Source organism: Ammospiza caudacuta, chromosome 3 (genome assembly GCF_027887145.1).
Source record: "Ammospiza caudacuta isolate bAmmCau1 chromosome 3, bAmmCau1.pri, whole genome shotgun sequence".
In the NCBI taxonomy this organism is placed as follows: domain Eukaryota; kingdom Metazoa; phylum Chordata; class Aves; order Passeriformes; family Passerellidae; genus Ammospiza; species Ammospiza caudacuta.
This window is the reverse complement of record NC_080595.1, coordinates 93,887,202-93,912,261: the sequence shown is the minus strand read 5'-3', so window position 1 is coordinate 93,912,261 and position 25,060 is coordinate 93,887,202. Positions and strand designations below refer to the sequence as shown.

General features: G+C 38.2%; 1 protein-coding gene across 6 annotated transcripts in view; it reads right to left on the bottom strand.

Moving 5' to 3' along the window:
* SNX14 (sorting nexin 14) overlaps nucleotides 1-24,205 on the bottom strand; it is a 45,238-nt gene extending 21,033 nt beyond the window's left edge. For 2 of the 6 annotated variants that reach the window (XM_058802647.1, XM_058802648.1), the window contains exons 1-15: nucleotides 24,125-24,205; nucleotides 23,923-24,043; nucleotides 23,022-23,098; nucleotides 22,831-22,909; nucleotides 16,152-16,195; nucleotides 11,436-11,523; nucleotides 7,768-7,852; nucleotides 5,380-5,536; nucleotides 5,029-5,104; nucleotides 4,142-4,186; nucleotides 3,977-4,057; nucleotides 3,718-3,832; nucleotides 3,168-3,323; nucleotides 2,757-2,881; nucleotides 1,641-1,699 (exon numbers count right to left, since the gene is read on the bottom strand). In XM_058802647.1, coding sequence (XP_058658630.1) covers nucleotides 1,641-1,699; nucleotides 2,757-2,881; nucleotides 3,168-3,323; nucleotides 3,718-3,832; nucleotides 3,977-4,057; nucleotides 4,142-4,186; nucleotides 5,029-5,104; nucleotides 5,380-5,536; nucleotides 7,768-7,852; nucleotides 11,436-11,523; nucleotides 16,152-16,195; nucleotides 22,831-22,909; nucleotides 23,022-23,098; nucleotides 23,923-24,027 — 1,292 coding nt within the window. In that variant the 5' untranslated portion in view covers nucleotides 24,028-24,043; nucleotides 24,125-24,205. Of the gene's footprint in view, nucleotides 1-1,640; nucleotides 1,700-2,756; nucleotides 2,882-3,167; nucleotides 3,324-3,717; nucleotides 3,833-3,976; nucleotides 4,058-4,141; nucleotides 4,187-5,028; nucleotides 5,105-5,379; nucleotides 5,537-7,767; nucleotides 7,853-11,435; nucleotides 11,524-16,151; nucleotides 16,196-22,830; nucleotides 22,910-23,021; nucleotides 23,099-23,922; nucleotides 24,102-24,124 lie in introns of those variants that run through there. The other 4 variants (XM_058802650.1, XM_058802652.1, XM_058802649.1 and 1 more) reach the window with 3 other exon arrangements.
* Between the last annotated feature and the right edge of the window lie 855 nt (nucleotides 24,206-25,060).

Here is a 25,060-nt window from a genome sequence, read left to right as displayed (position 1 = left end):
GCAAACCACTTGCAAGATAGTTTAATGGAAATAATCACCGAGGCACCACTTCTGGAACACACAGTATCTTGTACTGTAAATCAGCATATAAACTGAGAGCATTCAAATGGTTCTAAAATGTAAACCAGATACATTTTCAGTAAAGCTATGGATGCTGTTTGAGAATATGCTGCAACAGCTGCCAAAACTTGTTTATTTTGTAGCCAGAGATGCATTTCAAAAACTCCAGGCAGCAATGGCCTGTAACTTCCCCCTTTCTGTTTTTAAAAGCCAAGCACCAGAGGTTACCTACATGTTTTCATATTTTAACTAGATTTAAGAAAAGTATGACAGAATAGTTCTAATCTCTGACATGAATAATTTGGGGGAAGAAAGCAGAAGGCAGATTTAAAGGTCTAGGTGAAACGCCAGAGCCATCCTCAACGGAAGCCGAAGTGTCTTTAAGGTCACCCTACAAGGAGTACTGTGTAGGGAAGGATGCAGTTTGGGCGAGCTGCCTTCATCCCATGCCTCTTTGTTAAGACACAGAAGTTTGCCAGCACCACTATGAGACAGCACTACACCAAGCTCCAGTCCTGGACCTACAAAAACTATAAAGACTACATAAAAGATGTCACCCATGGAGACATAATAAAGACAACAATCATCCCATTTTTGAAGAACAGAAGCAAGGAAGAAAGGTATGTGCCAATAATACAAATCTCACAGTGGGCTGTGAAACAGGAGTTTACTGTCAGGTGTAACTCTAATGAAAGCAGAAAATGTTAAGTGAATGAGTGTTACTCCCCTAGAAGAGGACAAGAATTGGCATTTTCCAGAGTACCATGGATCTTACTTCATATCAAGAAAGAAAGCCTATCCAAATTGAAGATTGTCTCACTGATGTTTTCCCTTCCTTTGGCCAGGCTGTAAGAGAAATTCAGTCAGGCTAGTCCACGACTGCCAGAGCCATCCAAGGTAAAGTGAAACACAAGAAATTCTGAGACCTCAAGGTTTATCAACCTAGCCCAAGCTACAGTGGAAGATCACCCATCCCCACCACAGGAGAGGCTCTTCTCCTCCACAGGCTGTAAGGAGCCTGAAGGGGGTCTGGACCTTAAGTAAGGAGGCCCAAGCCCAGAAACAAGGCTTCTGATGTTGCATTTCTGTCATGGAGTGGGGGAACAGAAAACACATTCAATCTAGAAGTGGCAAACCCTCCTTGTCACAGTAAGAGGAGATTCCCATCAAATAACCAGGCTGGTTTGGCATGGGTACACTGTACCTATCTCTATAACATGTGAAGAAGATACATCTTGGCACCACTAAAATGCTACTATATACACACAGCCAATTAAATTACCACTTGATTTTCACATAATCTCATTCTCGCTGCTTTTTTTTTTCCCCTTCCCTCTTCTCAAATGTTGAGGTCTAAATCACCTTCTAAATTCCTGAATGTAAAATACTTCAAGAGAAGAGATGTCTTGTATAATATGCTTGCATCTTTAGTACGTAATTTGTACATTTAAAAACAAAAAAGTAGAGCTAAAAATTTAGTCAAATTAATATCAGGCAATAACAAAATTCTTACAGTTTAATATTTCGATGTTTTAAACTAAAAATCAAAGAAAACCGCTTAAAATTTCTACCATACCTACCTGTTAAACTTTGAATTGCGGGTTGGGGACTCTGCTCCTCTCAAAAGGTGTCTGAAGTACTGTAGCAGACAGATAAGGTACCAAAGGAAACACTGGATTAATTGAGGTAAAGGCTACTGTGCAACAATATTGCAAAATTCAGGAAATGAGAACTGAAGGAAAATCCAAACTGACCATAATCTAGCAATTAGAATTTTAATCTGGAAAAGGACAGACCATACAATAATCAATACATGAGACTACGACTACTTACTTAACCTAACATAATCATGAGATTAAAACCACAAAGCAGAAATAAAAATTAAATTAAGCACCAAAATCCATGTCTCCTCCTTGTTAAAAAATCAAGTCTTTGAAGCATTACATCTATGATGTGAGAGATGACCATCAAAACCATTTTTGAGAAATGTTCTTTTTATTAATGCCAAGTAAGGCAAGTACCCTGGACAAATCAATATATTCTGCCTCAAATAAATGCAAGAAGCTTAACACACCACCTGACTTACACACAAACTTCTGAAAGGAACATGAATTCAGACTCACCCCTATGATTGAAGTGTGTCCTACTGGAAGGCCTTAGGCAGATAAAGTCAACACAGTGCAGGGAATTCTTAAGGTGGCATTTAGAACCCAATCTGACAACAATCTTAAATACCTTGTAAATAGCATTGAGTGATCTTCTTGAAAACAAACACCAGACTTTTAGCTGCAGGAATGCATAATGCTGAAAAAACCTAAATACACCTTTTGTATCTTTAAATCTCGCTATATTCTTAAAAGTAAATAAAGAGATTGTGTTCTACATGTGTCAGGCAGATTATTTTTGCACCAAATTTGCAATCATAAAGACAGGGTGGAGAGGATTTTGGAATAGCTGTGATAGACACAAAATGTTACATCAAAAACATGAAGATTTCCTTTTATTCTGTGATTATGGGTTGGACTAGAATGAATTTTATTTTCCTACTGAGAATGGTCCAGCTCTAGAATGTAAACTGAAGGGGAAAATGAAGCCATATTTTTCAGTTCCATATACACGTGACTGCTGTAAATAGCGTATCCTAAAAAACTACAATCTTCACTTTTAAGATTACTCTTCCAATCTCTCATGTTTACCTCATCACTGTGACAGAACATGGGAGTAAAAACATTCTCGAGCAGAGACAGGACATGCTCATAAGCTTCAAACAGACACCGCATAGTCTGAAGTTTCACAACATCCTTATATGGACCTTCAGCAACTATCAAAAAAAATATAAGTATGAATAGAGAGAGATATACATAAGGCATATAAAGTTTATGTTTTCTCCTGGTCAGAGTTTGTGGTTATTTTGCAAGCTACTCCAAGTTTTATAAATAAAAATATAAATAAATTGACAAAACAAGGATTAAGCACAATATAGCATAGCAATAATTTTTAAAACTGGCAAAAAAAGTTTGATGATATTCAGCAAAATTTCTTTTCACTTTATTACAGCATGTTGTTTAAATTTCAATGTACATTATTCCTTTCGAATTCCAACTTACTTCTTTGAATCTCTTCCACAATGAAAGGGTCAAATCTGATCTTGTCGATGCTTTCATCCAAACAGTAGGTTTTATAAATTTTCTGTACTTCGTCATGAAGAGACATCTTTTCAGTATCTGATAGTTCTGGTCTCAAAATTCGGTCATTGAATTCCTCTGAGGAATAAAGGAAAGAAAAACCATTTCTTGATCAACTTGGCAAACAAATAACATCCTGAAGCACCCTATAACATCAACTAATTTTCCAGTAGGTAAGTAATTTGCAAAACTTCAAAATTAAAAGAAACATAAGACATCTCAAAATCTGAGGTAATAAGGCAGTTGCCTTCTTATTAACTATAATTCAGATCTGTTCATAAAGTTATTATTAAAATATATTGCAATTAGAAGAAATTATTCCTTATCACAGAAAGGATAAATTCATGAGGTTGTTCCTGGCATATGAATGATTTTTTCTCCCTAAATTACCCAGATTCAAATTGCAGTGTTCCATTAGAATGATTGAATGATTTCCATATCATCAAGTAACATCAGCACACTGTAATCTTACCCACAGCCAGGCAGAACTGCAGCACATGGACAGCCCCTTCCTGTTTCAGGAAGTTCATAAACCGAAATAAAAGGTCCTGCTGATCTCTGATCTCCTTTAGCTCCAGTTTCAGTACCTGAGTAGGTTAAAAATGCAGTCAGCCAACTTTCAAACTTGCAGTCAGCACATAAATAACACAAAGAGCTGTAGAACAAAATCAGCAGGTAAAGTAAAACACTTGTTCAAAACAGGAAAGGAAATAAATGCTGCCTTTGCTTACAGATGGTTTTTTATTTCTTGGCTCGGCAAATTTCTGAAGGAATGGAACCAATGAGGAAGTAGGCTCAGTTGCTATCTCAGGCTGCAGAAAAAAATGACAACTGGGTAAGAAAGCTTCTTTCATGGGTGATCAAAATGCCACTGTTTTAACTTTGTCAGTACTCACTGGACTATCATCAATGAAGATCAGCAGTAAATGGTTGACAGTATCCTGCAAGAAACACAGCACAATAAATAAGAATATGGTTAAAGAAACTCAACAAAATAGATTAAAATAATTTCAATGCTATGTTTTACCCAAGTTTAAATGTGAGTATATTAATACTTTTAAAAAAGCAAAGCCTGGCAATACACGTTTGAGAACTGACCTTCAATGGTCTCAAGTTTTTACAAGTCAGAGAATTTCTGAAAAGACCTGCACAGAAATATTCTTTACCCAGTGGAAGAAAGGCCTCCAAAGTGTTTTTACTCTAAGTGCAGATCTAACAAACTAGAAATACTTCCACCCTACAGTACTTTCTGTTTGCAGCCAGGTGATGCCTGCATAAGCACTGTCATTCTGCCTATTAAAATACATGTATATATCAATACAAGGATGGCAGTGTTGCAGCTTCATAAATAAATGCCCTCTGATTTGCAGAATTGAGGGAAAAAAATTGATTTCAATACAGTTGCAAAAAATGCTGGTTACTAAGACTGCTATAAAGATCCACAGAGCTAAAGTCCAAGTAATCAAGCCCTTTTTAAATGTAGCAATAGCAACTTGTAGATGTTTACATTTAGCACAGCATCCTCCCATTTGACAGCAGCTGTAATCCTTTACTGAAAAATGCATTCTTAAGAGACCACACCAATACTGTTATTTCAGTCAGTTCAGTGAGTTAATTCATATGAACAAACAAAAAAATTGGCCACAATATTTCTTTTTCTTTTATCTAGTCAAAATGCACAGCAAGTAAGTCATTGCACATAATTTGCTTTACCACAACATACTTAGCAGGTAAACAGTAATTTTGAATAAATTAAGATTATTCTTGTGCTCCAAAGTCTTACAGGGTCAGCTAAGAAATCCAGTGAGGGAAGGAAAACTGAACCAGGGAGAATCTCTCTAATCAGAAGGGCCAGGGATCTGAAAAGAAAATAGAAGAAAGAAAATAAAAATCCAAAGCAATATTAGATTACCTAAATTTCTAAGTGAAGTTTCCAATTCTGTCAAAAACTACTGGGAAATATTTTAGGATTTCATAATACCATAAGCAAGCTATTTTAAGACAAATCCAAAAAAAAATCATAAAAAAGGGGTAAGAAGGAAGATGACTGTGAAGTTCATTCTTTCATTTTCCAAAATGATTGTACTACATAATATGGAAACACTTTAAACACAATTCTAAGTAATTTATATACCTGCACTCTGTTGACTTTGGGGGCAAAATATAAGGAAAAAGAAGTTCAGTAAGTTTTCTCAAGTAGTGAAGTTCATCTCTTCGGCTTCTCAAAGCAACATGCAGTTCTGGTCCATATTCTTCTAAAGCAGCTTGCTGCAAAAATTCCGCACTTTTTACTGAAAGAAAAAACAGCATCACAGAGTTGCTTCAGCTTTTTCTTACTGGTAAACAAAAGATAATTGGTTGTTTGAGCTAAAAAGTTAGTATTTGTAGTACACACACAACTGCCAAATGGATAAAATGCTGAAATTTTATGAAAGAACCTTGGCTTAGACTTTGAAGCCATGCTATGTAAAAATAAAACCTCACACTGAAATAAGAATTCCTTCACCAAACAATTGCAATTTCCATAGTATCCAGAATGCTTTCTCATTTATCATTATATATAAATATATATAAAATAATATAAACTTTTATTTATACATTCAGTTTATATACACATATAAACTAAATATAAAAACTCAGCATCTGGATTCTCAAAAAAAAGGCATTGTGCAAAGTCTGCCTCTAATTGCCTTTTTCCTGACCTTCTTCATGATCTCCATTTTTTTGGCCTAAGACAATTTGAAATCAACGTAAACTTTTACTCAATCCTGTAGTATCTGTTTCCTCCTTAGAACATTTAAAAACAAATGTGAAGGAGCATACATTTTAAACACAGGGTGAAACAAGCCAAAACCTTCAGGAGGATATGCTAGAGTACTGCCTCCTAAATTATGGTGGAATTGAAAGAATACATCTTTATCAGATTAAAAACTATAGATATTAATTAGAAGCAACAATGTTACATTTCTTCAGATCACTTCAAAGGCAAGAACTGAGCTGCTATAAATCACACCTAGCTGAACTAGCAATGTGGCACAGCCTCATGCCAACACCACCACCAGACATAGTGAGGTATGTAATATATTCCTCAGCTAAAAGTTAAAGCTTATTCCCAGCATATGAGAGAAGCCTGCTGGCTTGGCTTTCACAGCCAAAACCCAAGAGTGATATCAGCTGACAGAGGGGATGCAGGAATATACATGACCTGGTAAATCTGCCTAGCTGGTGTCACTAAAAGCAGAGAGAAGGAATGCAGCCTCTAGCGAGGGCAGGCAATGAATTGTGGAGGTGTCTGTGAAAATAGGAATTATTAAGAGAGGTAAGGGTAGCAAGAGCAGGAGAAAAGGAAATACCTCCTAAAAGCAATCCACTTGAAAAGGATTTAGAAAATAAGGAGAAAAGGCTAGGCTCAACTAGCAAAGCAGGGTCTGAAAGCTGCCTCTGAACCACGTACTGTGATGGCTGCTTTAGCAATGTTTACTAGAAAGTGCTACTAAAAGTAATTTTCAGTTGCTGCTTCACATATCTACCCTTAGGAAACAAGTCTTTTTTTTTTTTTTTTAAATACTGAGAAAAAATGGCTATATTTACAATGTTGTACATATAAAATACAGTTCTTTACTGCTAAAGAAAGTGTTTCCAACTCCTTGGTAGAAATCAAAGGAAACATGAAATTTGGCATAAACAGCACTTCAAGATTATCTATCTTGAAATTGCGGTTGTGCCATGAAAGACATCCAACATGATTAAACTATGTCTCATTACTCATCTTAATCATTAACACTACTCACAGGACCAATGACATGTATTTATGGATATCAAGCAGACATTTGGAGGGAAAGAAGAAAAGTTCATGACTCCAGTTAAAGTAAACATCAACACTTAAAAACTGAATGAAACCACATTTAGTAGATACAGCACTGTGGAACAAAGCCAGTGGAAAAATAATAGCAACAGCAAGTGCTTCCAACTATTTCTTCTATGTGCAGTTTAAATACAATTTTTACATTAGGCTTGTGAAGATACTCTTATCTTGGATAACAAATATGCTTTTATGAGACTTTTTGCTCAAAGTCTCTCCATGGCTTTTCAACATATTACAACTTCACTAATGCAGATTTCAAATCATTCTATCTATAAGAGCTATGAGGTACAGTGCACAGATGTACAAATCCCTTCATCTACAACTGCTCGTCTGGAACATAAAGGAAAAACTTCAAGAAGCATTCCTAAATGATCTTGATTGCTCTAAATAGACAAAAACCATATTCCTGTTCACCCCTGTACAGAGAGAGAAATTTTGTACTTTTATAGAGGCAATAAAAATCAAAACAGAGAATACAATTATGTATTTTTTCCCTATTTGCCTTCGCACCCACCAGAAGAAAAATGCAAAAGGACCTCATTTTTAAAAAAAGAGGCCATAAGGATAAACAGACAAAGTAATATAATCTCAAACATGCATAAAAGAATATTCATACCTGGCCTTTGAAACTGGCAACATATTAAGTCTTGACATTACCTTTTTGCCTGGCCTTGGCTATTACTTCAATGTGTTTCATTGCTGCCTTGAGCATCTTCTTCGTTACAACCGTTGGAATGTCCACCTAAAGAATAATTTCAAAATCAAACCAAAACTGTTCTATCCCCTCCCCCCCCCAAAAATGTATTACAGACAACCATCAAACAGTAATTTGCTTATATGCTGTGGTTTGAACCATAAAATAAACCATTAAGAAATAATCAAAAATTCTCTAGGTGAGCTGACAATGTCCAAGGTATATAAAAACACACAGAACTAAATGCCATAAACAACACAGTTAACACATTTATTGCCAACTCATTCCCATTATGAATTTTTCATTGCAATAAATAAAACAAGGCAGTGTGACTTTTGAGTCACAGTAGATGAAACCCAACTCCATGGGACAATTTGACCACCAACAAAAGGAATCAAGTTAACTATGCTCTGCTTCTAACACTTGCATGCCTTAACACTCTACAGTTGTGTCCACAAGGACTAAAACCAAAGAGAAACCTTCCTACGTACAGGCGGAAAAAATGTCACCCCTCATGTGATGGCAGAACCAAAAGAGAATTTGAGTTACACAGTCAAAAGACCATTAGTGCCAAAACCAAAACCATGTGATCATAAGCCAAACAACAAACATGTATGATTTAATAAAGGATTGTATTAGGGTCCTGTATTTCTATTTTCTTTGGTGGCTACAAAAATGGAAGGAGAACAATCCAGGCACAAATGACTTTGGGCTGCCTTAGCCCTGCTCCAAACAGGCTCTGATCATGGTGCTCATGGCTGTATCCAAGCTGGTGCTGAAAACCTCCCGAGTTGAACACAGTCACCTCCTCCAGCCCCAGTCATCTGGGTGGCCCTCTCGTTGAACCTGCTCCACTTTCTTGTAAAGTGTCCAAAACTGGATTAGTATCCTACACGCCATCCAAAGAGCATCCAGTGAAGGCAGATAATCACTTCCTTGATTTTATCTGCTCCTGTCACTACAGCCCAAGATGCTGTTGGCGTTTTAAGCTGCCACTGATGGCTCATATTCAGCTCACAGCCTACTATGGGCCCAGGTCCTTTGCAGCAAGCACAGCTTCTCCCTGAACCCAGTCAGTCTCCAGCCTGTACAGTTTCAAGGAACTCTTTATCACCTGCAAGTTTTCACAGAAACTCATCTAGAAGGTGATTTACACTTCACAGATTCTTTATTTTAAACAAGAGACACCTTAGAGATGCAAAAACATGCACCTCTAAGTGCTCAAAATATAACAATTCTAACCAAGTTTCTTTCCTAATGGAGGAATCCCTCCTTGATACAGCATCTTGCCAGACAAGAGACAATGCAATTGCAAAGGCCACCAGAGCCAAGAGAAAAACTGGTGTTTTTTATTCAATTGTACAAGGAGAATATTGCATATTCCTGCACACTCTCCTATAATATTTGAGGTGCACAGCTATGCCCTGACCTGGCCAGCCCCGACAAGCCAGTACAATTGACTGGAGCTGCCTAAAAGTAAGGTCAGCTCCTGTTTACAAGCACAAAAGGACAAGCTTCTGCTTATCAATGGAAAATCCTGTCTTTTGTGCCTCACATTCCAACAGTAATTTCTAGAAATTAAGAGTTTCCTATGGTATATAAGGATAGGGCAGTGTTTCTTCCTGCAGAGGTAACTCAAAGAGCACAGTCAAGGAAATTGTTATCAACTCTGCAGCAGACACTGAGAACTTCTGTCAAAAACTTCCATCAGATGCAGGGTTATCTATACTATACCATACAAAGGTGTGGTATAACACTTCCTTTTCCCTTCAAAATCCATAACCAATCCAGCAATGGCCACAGCAAGAAAATCCAGATTTGAAGTATTTCAGCATATTAGAGTTGACTGGCCTGAAGTGCTTCTAATTTAATTCAACAACCATGCTTTGACCTAGGTAGCTTTATACAGAAAATAAAAGCATTCCTTCCATCAAAGCAATTTGTAATTTTAAGTCTCAATTCAAAAGTAGAATATTCTTTGGCAAAAAAAATATAAAGATATAATGTAAAAACTGAAAAAAAGCCTGTGTTTTCTCACACAATTCTTCCTTAATTTAAACATTTTATCTCTATTAGTTAGAACTACTGCTTTCAAGCATTTAATAATAAATCCAAAACAGAGTACAGCTGTTTGGCAAGATATACAACTATTTTATTTTTCAACTGATGATGACTAATTTCTCCTCAACATATGCATTTCTGTGATTAACTCTATTTTGTAGGTCCCCTGACAGTGCTTAATACTGGCTTGATTGTTTGTTGCACACACTGCCTACCCAGAGAACTGAAGACACCACATTTAAATGCTCACTGTCAAAGGCAGAGATGGTAAATTAGCACTCTGCTTCAAGGTGCTGTAACTCACTTGAGATATCCCAATCAATGGCTCATTGCATGATCAATACAGGAGACATGGTCACTTTCTGAGTCAACAATGGATCCATGCACAATGCAACTAACACCAGCAAGTATTACAACTCCAAATTAAATTTTAAGACCTTGGTCTAGATTTTCACTTCGAAGCTTTACTCCACTTTCACACCTCCATACAATATCTGTGCTACACAGACATTTCCTAATCTTCTCCCATGTCCATTTTAAAAAGTAACATGCCTGACTTAGAGTAAACAAGAAAGTCGTCTGGATTTGATATGTAAGAAGGAGAGAATCACACTGTTAATAAGTCATGACAGGGTACATGCACAACTTGTAGCTCAGAAAAAAATGCTGTTAGTAAGGAGGGGGAAAAAGACACATATTTATGGTCGTGGCTCCAACAGAGAGGCCAGCACTGACTAATTCTTAGTTAGGAAATTCTTAGGAAATTGAGTTAGCAACCCTTTCTGCTTAGAACAGCCAAATAGTTAGCAGCAATTCCTGTGAAACAGGCTTGGAGCACTTTACCAGGAAATAGCTGTGCTGTTAAAAAGAGAGCACACAGAAAAAAAAGTATATGCTAATAGATTAAACACATCAAATAAAAACTTGTAATCTTTAGCACTCAAAATGCTCCTGAAGAACTGCATTAATATAAGAACCACATCTGTTTTAATTCTTACAGTAACCTGGTCACCTAATGACAGTCTTCTTTATAGACAATGTAAGGGCCTTGTTTGCATTTTAAGAAGACAAGCAAGCAGAAGCTATAACATAGCTCACCATTTCCCAGTAGGTTTTTTTCAGTAATTCTCAAAATGGTTTCCACTTGGATTAAGTCACCAAAAGACAGCTAAAAGATCACAAGCTTTTAATAATGCCTTGCACTGGTGTAATAAATATATCCATTTGCAAGAACTGGGGAAACGTTTGAGTCACAAGGGACCTTCACAGACCACTTATTCCAATCCCCTGCCATGGCAGGGACATCTTTCACTAGAACAGGTTGCTCATATTCAACACAATGCTGAACACTTCAAATGATGAATCTTCAGAGATGGTTTACAACTAGGAAGGGGATAAGTTCCAGAAAGATGGGGCAGAGACCACAAAGAAGTAACCTGGATGGTTAGAAACAACCTACAACATAGGGCTGACATTGGAATCACAATTAAAAAAAATAAAGAACTCACAAGAGAGGGATATCAATTAATTCTGATGGAAAACCAAGACTAATACATTTAAGTCACCTTACCTTGTGAATTCTTCGAACTAAGACAGATGCAAAAAACCGCAGTGTCCCTCTCAGTTCATCCACTGAGGACTCATCATCAGTAATGTTTCTGCAGTGTTTCAAAGCATGGCATATGAGAAAACAGAATAAAATAAATTTCTATTAATCCAACCACAATACATTTGGCACTATTAAAAGCATAATAACAAGAACATTCAACAGTGATACTTCAGCTGGAATGAACTGAAATGAAAGCTACCAGAGAGTCAGCAGTCTTCTGTCTGAGGAAAATACACAGCATTCCCACAATGTCTGTGCACACAACAGCTTAAGAAAAACATCAGGAAATTGCAATGATATACCAATTCCTGCTACCATATAGTATCTGCACAATTTTGACTGAGTAAAATCTAACCTAGTTTCTACACAGAGAAACATATCCAAACTCAATGGTATAAAGGAAATTGAAATTATTTAAAGTGGCTTCTGCTTGGAAGCAAAGAAGAATTTAAATAGATTTCCAAATCGCTGTCAAAATATCATCCAAACTTTTAATCTGGCTTGCCAGTTTCCATCCACTGCAATAAAATATGTTCAGTGAAAACTCACGGTAAAAATAATCAAATGTGATTCAGGAAGAAAAATACCTAAATCCATGACTTTTTTTGAAAATTGAATGAAAACAGGAAATACGCTAAGTCTTAGATGAAGAAACTGCATCTAAACTGAGTGGAAAAAGATCACGATGCCAGCATTCCACAAAATGCAAGGGAAAACCAAAAACGTATCTGTTATTAATATGAACTTCAGAGCATGACTAATATATTGGTAAAACTGAACTATAACAGCTGAATAATGACAAAACAAAGGAAGTTGCATCCAGTTTTAACTAATGATCATATGCAAGAACCATCACACTTCTGGTGATAAATTAGTGTAGTAAGTAGAAATATTACTTGTGTTATAAAAGAACACTACAAGCAAGAACAGGACATTTAAAAATAACTTTTAAAATTATGCATAGAACATTTTATATTATTCAGTATCCAACTTTTAAAGCACTTTTAGCCTGGGTTACAGAACATTCAAAGGCATGTTGATGATGAGCAACCAGGTAAATATACTAGAGATACCAGTGACCTGAGAGTCAAAGTATGTAACTAATTGCATGAGAAAACACCTCAAAGAAAGCAGCCTGGCACAAGAAACACAATTATCCTGCAACTGCTAATCACATGCAGATAAGAACACTGTAGGAGAAAGTTTGGTTTAAGATCAGCAGCTGATATTTGATATGCAATATGGTTAGAAAATACCCACACTGTCAAAGGGATTAGCATTGCCAAGGGGTTGGCAAACCGACTGTATTACTAGCATTTGACAGACAGGAAGATACATGAAGTAATTTGGACCAAGAAGTTGTTATTTTATTGACAGTTAGATAACCAGAATCTTGGCTAGCTCAGCTTGGACACAACTTCATGCCACATATTCTCACAACAGATTTGCAAAGACATTGTTTTAATCACCAGCAGACTGAAGACTGGCAAAAAAAACATCATGAACCTGTAAAATGTCAAATCTCCAGTGACTCAGGGGAAAGTCCAAATAACCCTCTTGGAAACATTTTAAAAGCTGGCTGTGTTTTCCCAGAACTTTAGAAATATTAATTGTAAACAGTTACAGAGTCTAATGTCTCAAGAGAGATACACCCAACTGCTATTGCATGCAAAGCCTTATGGGATCCACTGATAAATGAAAATCATATACAAATAACAAAGTGATATTTTTCCTCTGTGTGTCAATTATTCTTAAAAAACTTGGCTAACTCCTTTCAAAAAGATGTAGAAAATAAGTCACAAGCTAATAAAAATGTACAGCTATGGTTTGTAACTCAACAAAAATTCTAAATTTTTCTTGCATTACTTGCATTTAAAAAGAACTTTCATTTAAAATAGAAGCAGCTCCACATGTGAAAACACTGTGTTTAGTCACCATCAAAGAGAAATGTTTTCATAGTAATGTATCACAAAAATGTGGTAATTACTGAATTCTGTCCTAATCTGAGAGAACTGGAGTTGCAGTACCATCAATGACCAAAAATATTTAGTAAGCAAGAGTGACCCATTCAAACTTTAAACTCTATTTAAAATAAGGTCAGTATAAGTAAGATATTATATAGTCTTGCTGTACAGCATAAGCAATAGACTTAGACCCGTGTTTTGTAGCTCTGCAAACTTGGCATTACTTACAGCTATGTTTGATTCTTCTCATACAGTTGAAAAAAAATCTTAATATAACCAGTATAAATACTTTGAAAAATAAAAAACAAAAATGCACATAGGTATAATGACCTATTACAGTAGAATTCAATGGATTTTAAGCACTAACCCTCATTCCCCTAAAGTGGTCCAAATTTAGGACCCGCTTAAATTTTAACCTGTTAATAAAAAATTAGAAATTCTTACACCATTTATTAATGAAACAAAGATAAACCAGTTTTTATACGCTTACAGCACTTTTATTCCTAAGCAAAAAAATCCATTATTTTATCTTGCAACCCACCCTGGAAACATAACACTTCCCAGGCTTCTGAGATACATCCTGGTAACACTAATGTCCAAGACAGCATCAGTTGGCACAGCACATAAAGCAAAAACCAAGGTCGTTGAAAAAATAAATAAATAAAAATTAAAGAAAAAGGTAGCTTCTATGCAAAATCCATTCACATGAAAGGCAGAGCAGCTATCCCAAGGAATTATGCCCAAACTTTTCTATGCAAAGGAACACAGCCAAGTGTTTTAGCAGCCTATCTGTCAAGCATGAATTGCCTGCTAGTGCTCACCCAGCCACGCTGCTAAATAAGGAGAGCGTGGAGCAAAGGCTCTGGGAAGAATTAACCTGAGTTAGGTTTATTTGCTCAGAAAACAAACATGCCCTGGATGCATGAATTCTATTTCTCAAGTGATGTGAGCTCTGCCAACAGTGCAGGCACAACTAGAGTAGGAAAAATCAGAGCTGACATGCTCTACAAGCCAGCTCTCAAACTATGGCACACAGACACAGTTCAGGTCTCCCTGCACAAACCCTGCTGGAAACACCTGAATGTCCAGATTAAACAGGGTCACATCTGACATTACTACTGTTAAACTGAAACCAGTAAGCCTTGCAGGACCAAGATGCTTCCTGTAGAATTGCTTGGACATCACAGCACTCACTGTAGATCACTAAGTCCTGGTATTTCAGGTTCACGTGAACCTGAAATTTAACAACCTTCAGGCTGTTAGATTTCATCAGCACAGTGTGAATTTATGGAACTAGCTCAAAATCCAGAGGTACAGCCATGCAGAATTTAAGACAGGGCAGGAACACCTACACTGCTCAGCAGAGGGCAAGATGGAGCACAATGTAGGCTGGTTGGCTTCAGACAAGGTGTACTTTACACTGCATTTCTAACTGTACATTACAGATATAGTGAATTATTATCCCCACCAGATGATGTATTCCAGACTTCCACTGCCTTGGGTGTCAGAGAGGTAAGTAATTGGTGGAAGCCAAGTTTTCTTGTCACTCCATAACAAAGACATTAAAGACACTTTCCACCAGCCAAGAAAAAACTGTTTTCCAGTCATGAAATACAGGAGATGGTTGCTTTACATTTGTTACTTTAACAACAACCCAATAGAACATGCTCTAGTTTTCTGTATTTGAAAATTTAAAACCTCGAGGTTTCCAATTTGCATTCACAAGACATGGTGCTAAAGCTCCCTCTGCTGTTTGCATCAGCAGTGAAGTTTTACACTTCAGCATATTCAACACACCAAGTTAGAGGTGACATGGGCAGGTATTGGCCATAATCAAAACCCAAGAGGCAAAGAAGTCTGAACAGTAAATTTTGGGTCCCAGAGACAGAAAAAAATCCAAACGACACAGAGTAAAAATAAAAGGAAGCATACTTTTTTTAGGACAAATTGAACTTTCCATTCAATGAAAAAGTCAAATTCAGAATTAAGGCAAGATGTTGTTTTAACACATTAATGTCAGCATTATCAGTTATAATATTTTAATATCTTCTTACAAAGCATTGCAAAGCACTATAATATATATATAAAGTACAAGGAAGAAAACCCGAAAGAAAAAAAAACAACACAGAAAAAATAATCAGCCACAGTCCTTTTTTTTATTCACTATTTTATAGTTATTTACACAGAACTAGTGTATTCAGCACAACATAGTCACCAACAGTCTTAAAAGTTGGAAATTTATGAGATGATGTCCAAGAAGTTGGCATAGGTAGTTTAAATATCTTTTCTTTAAAACCCTGCAAAGTTTGTTTTTTGGTTGCTTTTCCTTTTTAGCAATGTGATAGATCAGTATGCTTCTAATCTGGAAGTAAACTTCAAAGGTAATGACAGGTTGAATTTCCACACAGATTTTCATCAATCTGTATTTAGTTCCAAGTAAGAGTTATCTCAAAATGAACATAAAAAAATAGACAATCTAAAAGTGGTTTTAGGATGAAATCCGAATTTCAGAACCACCTCTATTATAACTAAACTATCAAAAGATCTATTCTACTCAGCTAGGAGACAATAAAACAATGATTCCTAGCACTCAAAAGGATCCTTTATCTTTCACTAAGGAAAGAGAAATGTATATTTTCAGGTATCAACTTCTCAAACAGGTTGATAAATATTTATGATATTAAAAATAGTAACTTTTAGGTAAAGCTCATACCTGTACCATGGATAAATAAAGTTTTCCAGCACCAACTCAAGCACCTGTGCAGAACAAAGACAACCATGTTACAAAATAAACAGTTTACTACAAATCTTTGTTAGAAGAGTTAACATCACAAACACCTTCCAAAACTCATAGGACATAATTTATACATGGTAAAACATAAAAATGTGTAAGTTGTGATCCTGTTGCTAGATCAACCATTTAGCATTGTGATCAGTACTTTGGGCAACTAACATCAAAGTGATGCTTTCATCAGCTATCAACACGAAACATCTGCCATAAGTACTATCAGTAACATGAAGCACAGTGTCATGGCCACTATCAGGCAAATGCTACAAAAACTGTAATCTTACCTTAAACAGCCCATCCCTAAATTTTCAGATCAGTCCCTGTTCTTTTCTGGCACAGCATGGAGTGTCCCACAGGCACAGTTACATACTACCCTTACACACACCTCCATCCTTTCTCACCCAACCTCCACCTTCAAGACGGGTCATTCCTGCATGCTCACCACTCTCAAAGAAAGCAAAAGAATAGTCATAAATAGCAATTCCTATGAAAGCCATCTATAACAAGGAAAGAGACAGAAGGATGCAGTATTCTTAAGATTCCTCTTCCTTCAGTATAGCCCCAAGATATCACCTACACTACCTTCTCCCACTGCAACTTATCCCTCAATTTGAATCAGGGTTTTAGAGATCAGTTCATCCCCAACAACACCAATGCTGATGAGGGGAGTAAGAGAGAATACATGTTGCTATGTGAGGCTCCTCAGCCATGTTCTGCTGAAGGAAAGGTTTTTCAAAGCCACTGTGTACAAAGAAAAATGTGAAGTCTGTTTGAAAGGAAAGCTGAATGTACCAGCTGATATACAAGTGTCATTCATGAGAATAAGTGCTACTCTTCTTACAAGATGTGCTGCTGCACTCATTCACACTGCAAGAATTCAAGACTTACTAAATTTATACTATCTTTAGGGTACTACATACCTCTGCTCCTCTCATGATTATAAAAGCATACTCAATAAAAAACACACATGGCCTTTTTAATTCTTCTCAACTCTTCAGACCTGAGCAGCTCAAGAACACTCTTTTTCTGTCTTCACTAGTAAGAATACCACCTACTCAGATTGGATAAGATACTTTCTCTTTTCCAGCTGTTCCATTTCAGTGATTTTCTTCCCCTCTCTCTGAAGAGACGTCTTGCAGCTTGGGATAACATTAGATGTCTGTGTTATGGACCACACAAAGTCATCAGTGTCTTTTCTCCTACCCTTATGTGCTACAGCAGTAACAGATCTCAAAACTGTAATACCATCATGTGTTAACGATGGATGGGTAAACTAAATGTTTTATCATGTTGTCGTGCGAATCCCCATCCCCCATCTTGTATTTCCATTTAAAAGCAGGTGGAAGGGTAAGGGAAATGACAACAGATGCTTCAATTCCCAGTCTAGAAGAAATTAAGAAATCCCAGGGAACCTTCTATGGAAGTCAATCTTCAGACAATAGAAAGGAGACCTCATCCAGCTCCAGTCAGCAATCACAGGCCATTAGCCATAAAAGCAGTATATTAAACTACTTAAACCAATTTCCCTGATGCCTTCCATAGCACTGCCACTACATGAGCCACAATTTGCTCCACAGAAATCTCTGTCTCACAGGTATGGTGACACTATTTTTCCTCATGCGGAGTTTCTAACAAAATAAACCTCTTTCAAGGCTCAAAGTGCACTCTTCAAAAGAAATGCCTTACAGAAAGCTTGCAAAAAAAATCTGTCTATTAAAGGAGCCCTTTTCCTTCTTCCTCCACTTTTCCTCTGTGCTTCCCCATCAGAAGCAACAGCAGCAGAGCAACTTCTGTTTGGAGTGGAAAGTGCACTTGCAGAGCCTTCAAGCACAGAACAGTACATTCAAAGGTATACAATGAACTCCTCTTGAAACAGCTTTCTTCATTTATGACTACTATTTTTGAACTGAGAGCTTGTCTATCAAGTTTTCCATGAATGTGCCACTACAAATTGAGTTCATTTGATGCTGACATAACTTATTGGCCCTCCCTTTCTCTATAGTCCTATAGAGGCCTCTGAAGGCACTTGAAGAATTGTTTCCAACAGAGAGAGATCTGATCCTTATTGCTGTCTGAGAAAAACACAGTTCTGAGATTCATCTTCCCATGGTTACTAAATAAGCAAGGAAAGTAAAAAAAGGTGCAAAACCTGATGATCCTTCCCACTCAAAAGTGGAAGACAAAGTCTCCTTCAGATTCATCCCATGTTGTAGTAAGTGAGCCCCAGCTGAACCATTTTACAGACTTACCAGTGTTTCTCTTCCACAGCCACACTGTAAGTGCAAGCTTTATGGTACTGCTTCCACAGAACACTGCAGACAATCCCACCAGACAAAGACACAGAGACAGCACGCACACAGACAGACAGCTAACTCAAAATGCACTTTTCACTGGAGTCCACTTATTGCTGATATGATATCAGAAGGCAAGACACATTCTACTAGGACTCAGGTTACCTATATGGCCCTAATAAAACGTGTGGGCACAGAAAGCAGGCCCTACTTGCAAATTAATTAAACACATGGCAGAGGCAGTTAAGTATGATGCTCCATTCCACCAAGGTGTTGAACAGAAGTTAAAGCAGAGCTACTGTGTGAAATCATCCCTACAGCAAAAATGGAAGTGCTGAAGAAGTAATAAGCCATTATTACTGCCACTAACTTTTTCAAGGCATGTAGTCCATACCGGTTTTCCTTCAACCCTATCAGCATTCCAGACTGTATAAGTGCAATTGTGCTTGACAGAAAAATTGGCCACATCATCCACTGCACTTTCATGAAGCACTGGGGAAGCAGGACATGTGCACCCACTTCCATTCTATCAACAACAAAAATATTATTCAGGCTCAATTGCTCACATTGCACACACACCAATGAAGTAGATGGGACACCTCAAAAAATGACAGCTAATGAGAAGCCATTTCCTTGTCTGTAAAGTATTATCCTCCAGTTTTAAATACAAATGATGAGTCATTCCATTTAAAGCCTACCTATTTTTCAAGCATTTTGCAAAATGACTGGTTCTACTATGTGTGGGCAGCTTTGAATTGGAAAAAGATTACAAGTGTAAAACCAAATACAGCAGGTAGCAATATAAGGAGCAGCTGAATTAAAAAAAAAAAAAAAGAGAAATTATTTTCTAGCATGCACTGCAACATTGCAAGCTAGTCAGTCTTTGCTGCTGAGACAAGCTTTTTGGGGACTGCCACACAACTGACCCCAATTGTCAGGAGGAGGAACTGTGCAGATGAATGATGCTGAATCAGTGGCAGGTCAGAACTACCAGGACCGATCACACCAGAAAGGAGCAAGGATTTGATACATAAACCACAATAACAGTTCTAAAGCCTTAAAAGACAGCACAACCTGACAGCTGAGGCCACTTTCTGGGAGTAGAACAAGCCACTCCAATAAGAAAGCATACAGTCCATTGTGCTAGTGCAAGAGTTCAGGACTTGCAAAGAGCACATTCAAGCAACAACTGATTTCTTGTCAGGCATTTGTCTATTTCTTGCCTTTAGAAAACAAAAACAAAAAAAATAAAAAAAACTCAGTCCCATAATGGAGTCAAAAACCTGAGAAGAATTAAATGAGATCAAAAGACAGCAGCATCTTGATCCAGTGAGACTTTTTTTCACCATGCTGATAAAGAGTAGCTGAGCAGCTTTCCACAGATTTGACTTGCAACCGTCTCTCACATAGCAAAAATGAGATTGTATAAAAGAGAATTGAATCCTGTTGTTCTGGTAATAAATTAATCTTTTTCTCTACAATCTGTAGCACCTGGATTATACACAATGTAAAACTAACCAACTGATATCATGTCCTAATTCAAAAAGAAAGAAAACATTGAAGAAACAAGCATAATGCAAAATGGATTAGAAACTGGAAAGAAAATTAAAATTAGGTGACTGCATTATTTTTGTGCAAGATACAGCCCAAATTATAAAATACTGATGGATGCATGGTTGAGACAGTTTAGCATTCAACTGTAAAAACAAACATAAACGTGGAGGGAGGAATGTTCAGGCACAGGTTCTGTTATTCTTGTAAACCACGCACAGCAGCTGAATAGACTAAAACAAGGCTGCAAACGATTAAGAATTTGCAAAGTGAGACAAACTATCATCACAATCCAACACAGAAAAATCCATACTTGTGAGGAAAACTTGGATTTCTTCTGATTTGAGTGTGTATTAAATTATTCTGAAAGCACTTGAAAAACACAAGCTTGAAGGCTCTGCACCTGGCTCAAATTAGAAACATTTGGAAATGAGGATATTGCCAAAATTCTTCAAGCTGCAAAAAAATAACTAGAAAAATTAAAACATAATAAAGAAATTCCTAAATTATTCCAAGTATTTGAAGAAACTGCTTTTTAGAAACAGACTGCACTCTGCACTCCTTTAGAATCTAATTAACCTTAATTCAATTCACACTGTATCGGCTTCTCTCTAATGTATGACTAACCCATAAAAGAAAATAAGAGCAGTCTCTCCTTCCAACCTGAAGCAGGCTATCCAATTCCAGGCCAGCATTACATGCTGCATCCTCAGAGCAGGTGGTGAAGAGGAATATGGTGTGGCCAGAGCCCCTTGCTACCCTTTTAACCAGTAGAGAAGAGCGGCAGTGAGGAACCATGCAATGAGATTTCTCACCCCAAACAGTATCTGTCCAACACAGGTGAAAAAGGTGACTCACACTACTTGTTTGGGCTAACTGAGGAGGGTGACCATGGCTCAATGCCCTGGAATGGTCCAGAACCCAGGCCTGGCTCTTCCCTCCGGGTAAGCACACAAAGGAGGTAAAGGAATGAGAAGCATGGCCATGGATACACATGACCCACACCTGCAGTGCTAAATAAAGCAGGGCCTGGGACATGCCACTGAAGTGAAAAGTAACCGCAAAGAAAAGGTCACTATTTTGGTAAAAGCAGAACTACAGCAATCACATGGAAAATGCCAAGAAGGTAACTATGGTATCTACTCATATCACTTGCAAAGAGATACTACAAAGAACCTTCTCAGCATCAAATTCCCATTTAAGCCAAACAAGAAAATTTCCAGTTCTTCAGCATCTACAACATCCTTCATTAGACTGCCCCAGCCATTTGGTACCACAAATCCTAAAAATATTAAATGCATGGAAGCATTTATTTTACATTCTATTATTAAAGCAAGAGTCTATTGAAATTCTATTCAGCGATATTGCCATCTTAATACAGTTAAACTTATTTTAAAAATAAATTAAGTAGCTGTAAAAGAATAAATGTTTATTTCTGAAATCACAGAAGAAGTCACTTCATTCAACTAGTGGAAGTCAACAAGTTGTTACCTGTTCTTTTTAAAAAAACATATTTCAACTGTCCATGCCTTCCTCAAGGTTTTCATTCTCCTCCCACTCCTTCAGTGGGCCATGCTTGGGACAATGTCTCTCAGAGCTGAACAGAAGGGTCAGCTTATACCACAGACACACATGGCTCTGACTTCACACACCGTGCTGCTAACTGCAAAAACTGACACACAAAAACGGACTCACTTCTGCCATGCCAGTTGTTCACCCTCCTCCCACAGAACTCCAAAGTTGGAATTCTAAATAAAAGGATATTAATCTACATATGTGCTTGTGTACCTTCCTAGCTTCAAAAAACACAAAGCTTATCTGTTTAGCTCCCAATACATTGCATCAATTACTAATCAAGGAAATAAAAAACCAAGCACAACAAAAAACTGTTCTTCAAACAGCTCTCTTTTTAAAGAGATTAGAACGAAATAAAATTTCTGATTTACAGTCTTGCTACAAAAAATACATATGCTGTTCTTCTTTGAGTAAATTCGGCAATTTTATTTTAAAGAAAGGTTTTGTTACAGCTTTATCTTATGACTTTAAATAGATTCATGGAATGGTTTGGGTTGTAAGGGACCTGAAAGATCCTCCAGTTCCCAGACCCTGCCACGGGCAGGGAGACCTTCCACTTGGCCAGGTTGCTCCATCCCACCTGGCCTCAAACACTTCCAGGGACAGGGCAACCAAAAGTTCTCTAGGAAACCTGTTCCAGCACCTCACCATGCTCACAGTAAAGAATTTCTTCTTAATATCTAATCTAATATCTAATATCTAATATCTAATATCTAATCTAAACCTACTCTGTCAGTTTGAATCCATTCCCCTATGCTCTTGTAATTTTTTCCATCTTTCTTGTAGAGTCCCTACCATCAAATTCTCATCTTCATTACAGAACTTTTGTAATTGGATCAAATCATCTTTTACCCTCAACTCCAAGAAACTAAGCAGGCTGAAATCCTTCATTTCTACAACACAGACATGCTCAATTTTAACTGATCTTTCCATTATTCTTCCCAATTTACAGACATTTTTTCTGTGTTTTAGGTGCACTGCTACACAAGCAGTCCATGTTTAAAAGCAGGCCATCTTGGCTCCCTGCTCCCAGCAAACACTCCTTTGACTTGACTTGTATTTGAACAAGTTAAAACACCTGCAAGGTACATCTGAACCATCTAGTGAACCAGAAGCAAAAGGTTTCAAAGACACATAATAAAAACCCACAGAATTTTAATGTACTGAAGAAACAATGCACCAATTACCTCTGAAAGTGATGCATCAACCTTGGAAGGCACTTTCAGATCCAGCCATGGCTGATAGTTTTCCAGAAGCAAAGTAGGTCTGTAGGAGAGCATGGAGAAGTTTATGTAACAATGTGCAACTGACAGGTTCCTACTGTGATGTGTCAAAGGGCAGCAGTGCCAAGCTTAGGAGTGCCACACATGTAATTTACCTGTGCCTCTTGCATTTGACCTTGCCACACACAGCACAACTGTGACCATGGGGAAACAGCTCCGGCAATTCCAACTGCTAAGAGATTTGGACAAGCTTACATTCTCCAAAATGATGACTCTAGTAACATAGCCAAACATTTGTAAATTTCCTTTCAGAGCATACTATTACAGAGAACTGAATAAAGACAAACTTATTCTTCCAGCAGGAAAACAAGATAACAAAGCATAGCATGAAAAACAACAGAATCTTAAAAGAAAAATGGCTTTCACTGAAACAAAGTGGGAACACAGATATCCTTTCACATCTCCACTCACCTCCCTGTACATTATTCAGTCTAGTAACAGACCAGATGGTTTCTCTGCCTTACTCATAGCCTTGAACTATTGCAACTATACCCTTTTAGTCCTATGAAATTCTACATTGAATTAAGTTAGAAAAGAGCAATTTGCTTTGGGAATATTTTTCTTTTTGCAGTGCAGTACTGCTTAGAGAATTTTGATTACAGTGAGCAAAGACTCACCACTGGCCTATGAAAAGGAGGGCATCTTTAGAAAAGAAAAAGCCCCCTTAAAGGAGCAAACAACAACATAGTTTCTCCACTGCCTGCTACTGAAATGCTCAAAATGTGCAATGAGAGAAGGAGGAAATAACATCCTTGGACAGCCCAACAACCGGCCTTGCAGCCGTACATGGATTTGACGGGACTACGCAGAAATACGCAAAGAATTCAAAGTCTTAACCATCATCTGCTTGCCACAAAACACCTGTCAGCAGGACTGTGTGAGCTGTACTGATGCACAATATTTCTGAAAGCAGCTAGGCTTAGACAATAATTGCTACTCCATATAGATTCTCATCGTATTTTTAAAAAGCACAAGACTCTTTACAGGCATATTTACCTTGGGTTTATATTTTATTGTGAACAGAAAATTAGGCAGGAGGGAGTCCGGTCCCAAGGAACAGTAGAAGGTGACGACCCCAGCCACGAAGGACCAGAAGACCATCAGAACATGAAGATACCTTACAGACACACAGGAAGGAAAAGCCGCTGGTGAGAAGGCGCAGCGCCGCCCGCGCCCGGCTCCCCACCCGCCCGGTTACCGGTTCAGGAGGACGGTGGCGGCGCCCAGCCCCAGGAGGAGGCAGCAGGAGAGCGGGTACTGCCGGCAGGTCTCCCGCAGCCCCTCGGCGCCCCGCAGCCGCCGCAGCAGCCGCCGCCCGGCCGCCCGCACCCCCCCCATGGCGGCCGCTGCCGCGCCGGCCGGGCCGGAGGCGGGGCCGCTTCCGCTGCCGGCGCCCGCTGATGGCGGCGAGGCCGCGACGGGCCCGCCTCAGGGGCCGCCGGGGCGGGGACGGCGGCGGGGGAGGAGCGGTGCCCGCGGAGCCGGGAACGGCGTCCGTGCACCACCGCCGTGGCATTTGCAGCTGCGCCGTGTCACGTAGCGTGCTAAGCACTGCAAATAGAAGGGCTCTGATGACAGCAAGCTTACCTCGTTATAAATACTCGGGTTCTGGACAACGAGGGGTTCCCATCGCCAAGCGGCCAAAAAGTGCTACGTCTGATTAAATGCTCTATATTTGGATGATGACTGAACTAAATCATTGAGTGACTGGAACACTAAAATCCTATAAACACCACTCAAAGCTTCGTATATTGGCTGTAAAGAAAAGGAACAGGGCAGGAAATGTAATAAGATCCCACCTTAACATCAGTAAGTATTTAAGAGTAAGAAATTGAAAAGAGAGGAATGCTAAAATGTAGTTTATTGACAGCGAGAAGAATTTAAAGCCAACTTCACACGAATAACACCTTCAGTTACAGTGTAAGCCGCAAGCTTTCAAACCACTGGAGTGCTTTCAGCAGCTCTGTAGTTACACAGCCTTACGAAACTCAAGGCTCTGCTAACGAGACACGGCTGCTTGTGGGTGTATCAGTTCAATGGGCAAAATGAAACAACTTCTGGAAGCTCGTATCCATAGAGGGGATTCTAAGTGCAAGTATGAAAGAAGCCTGCTCAGAAAGAGATGCCCGCTTTT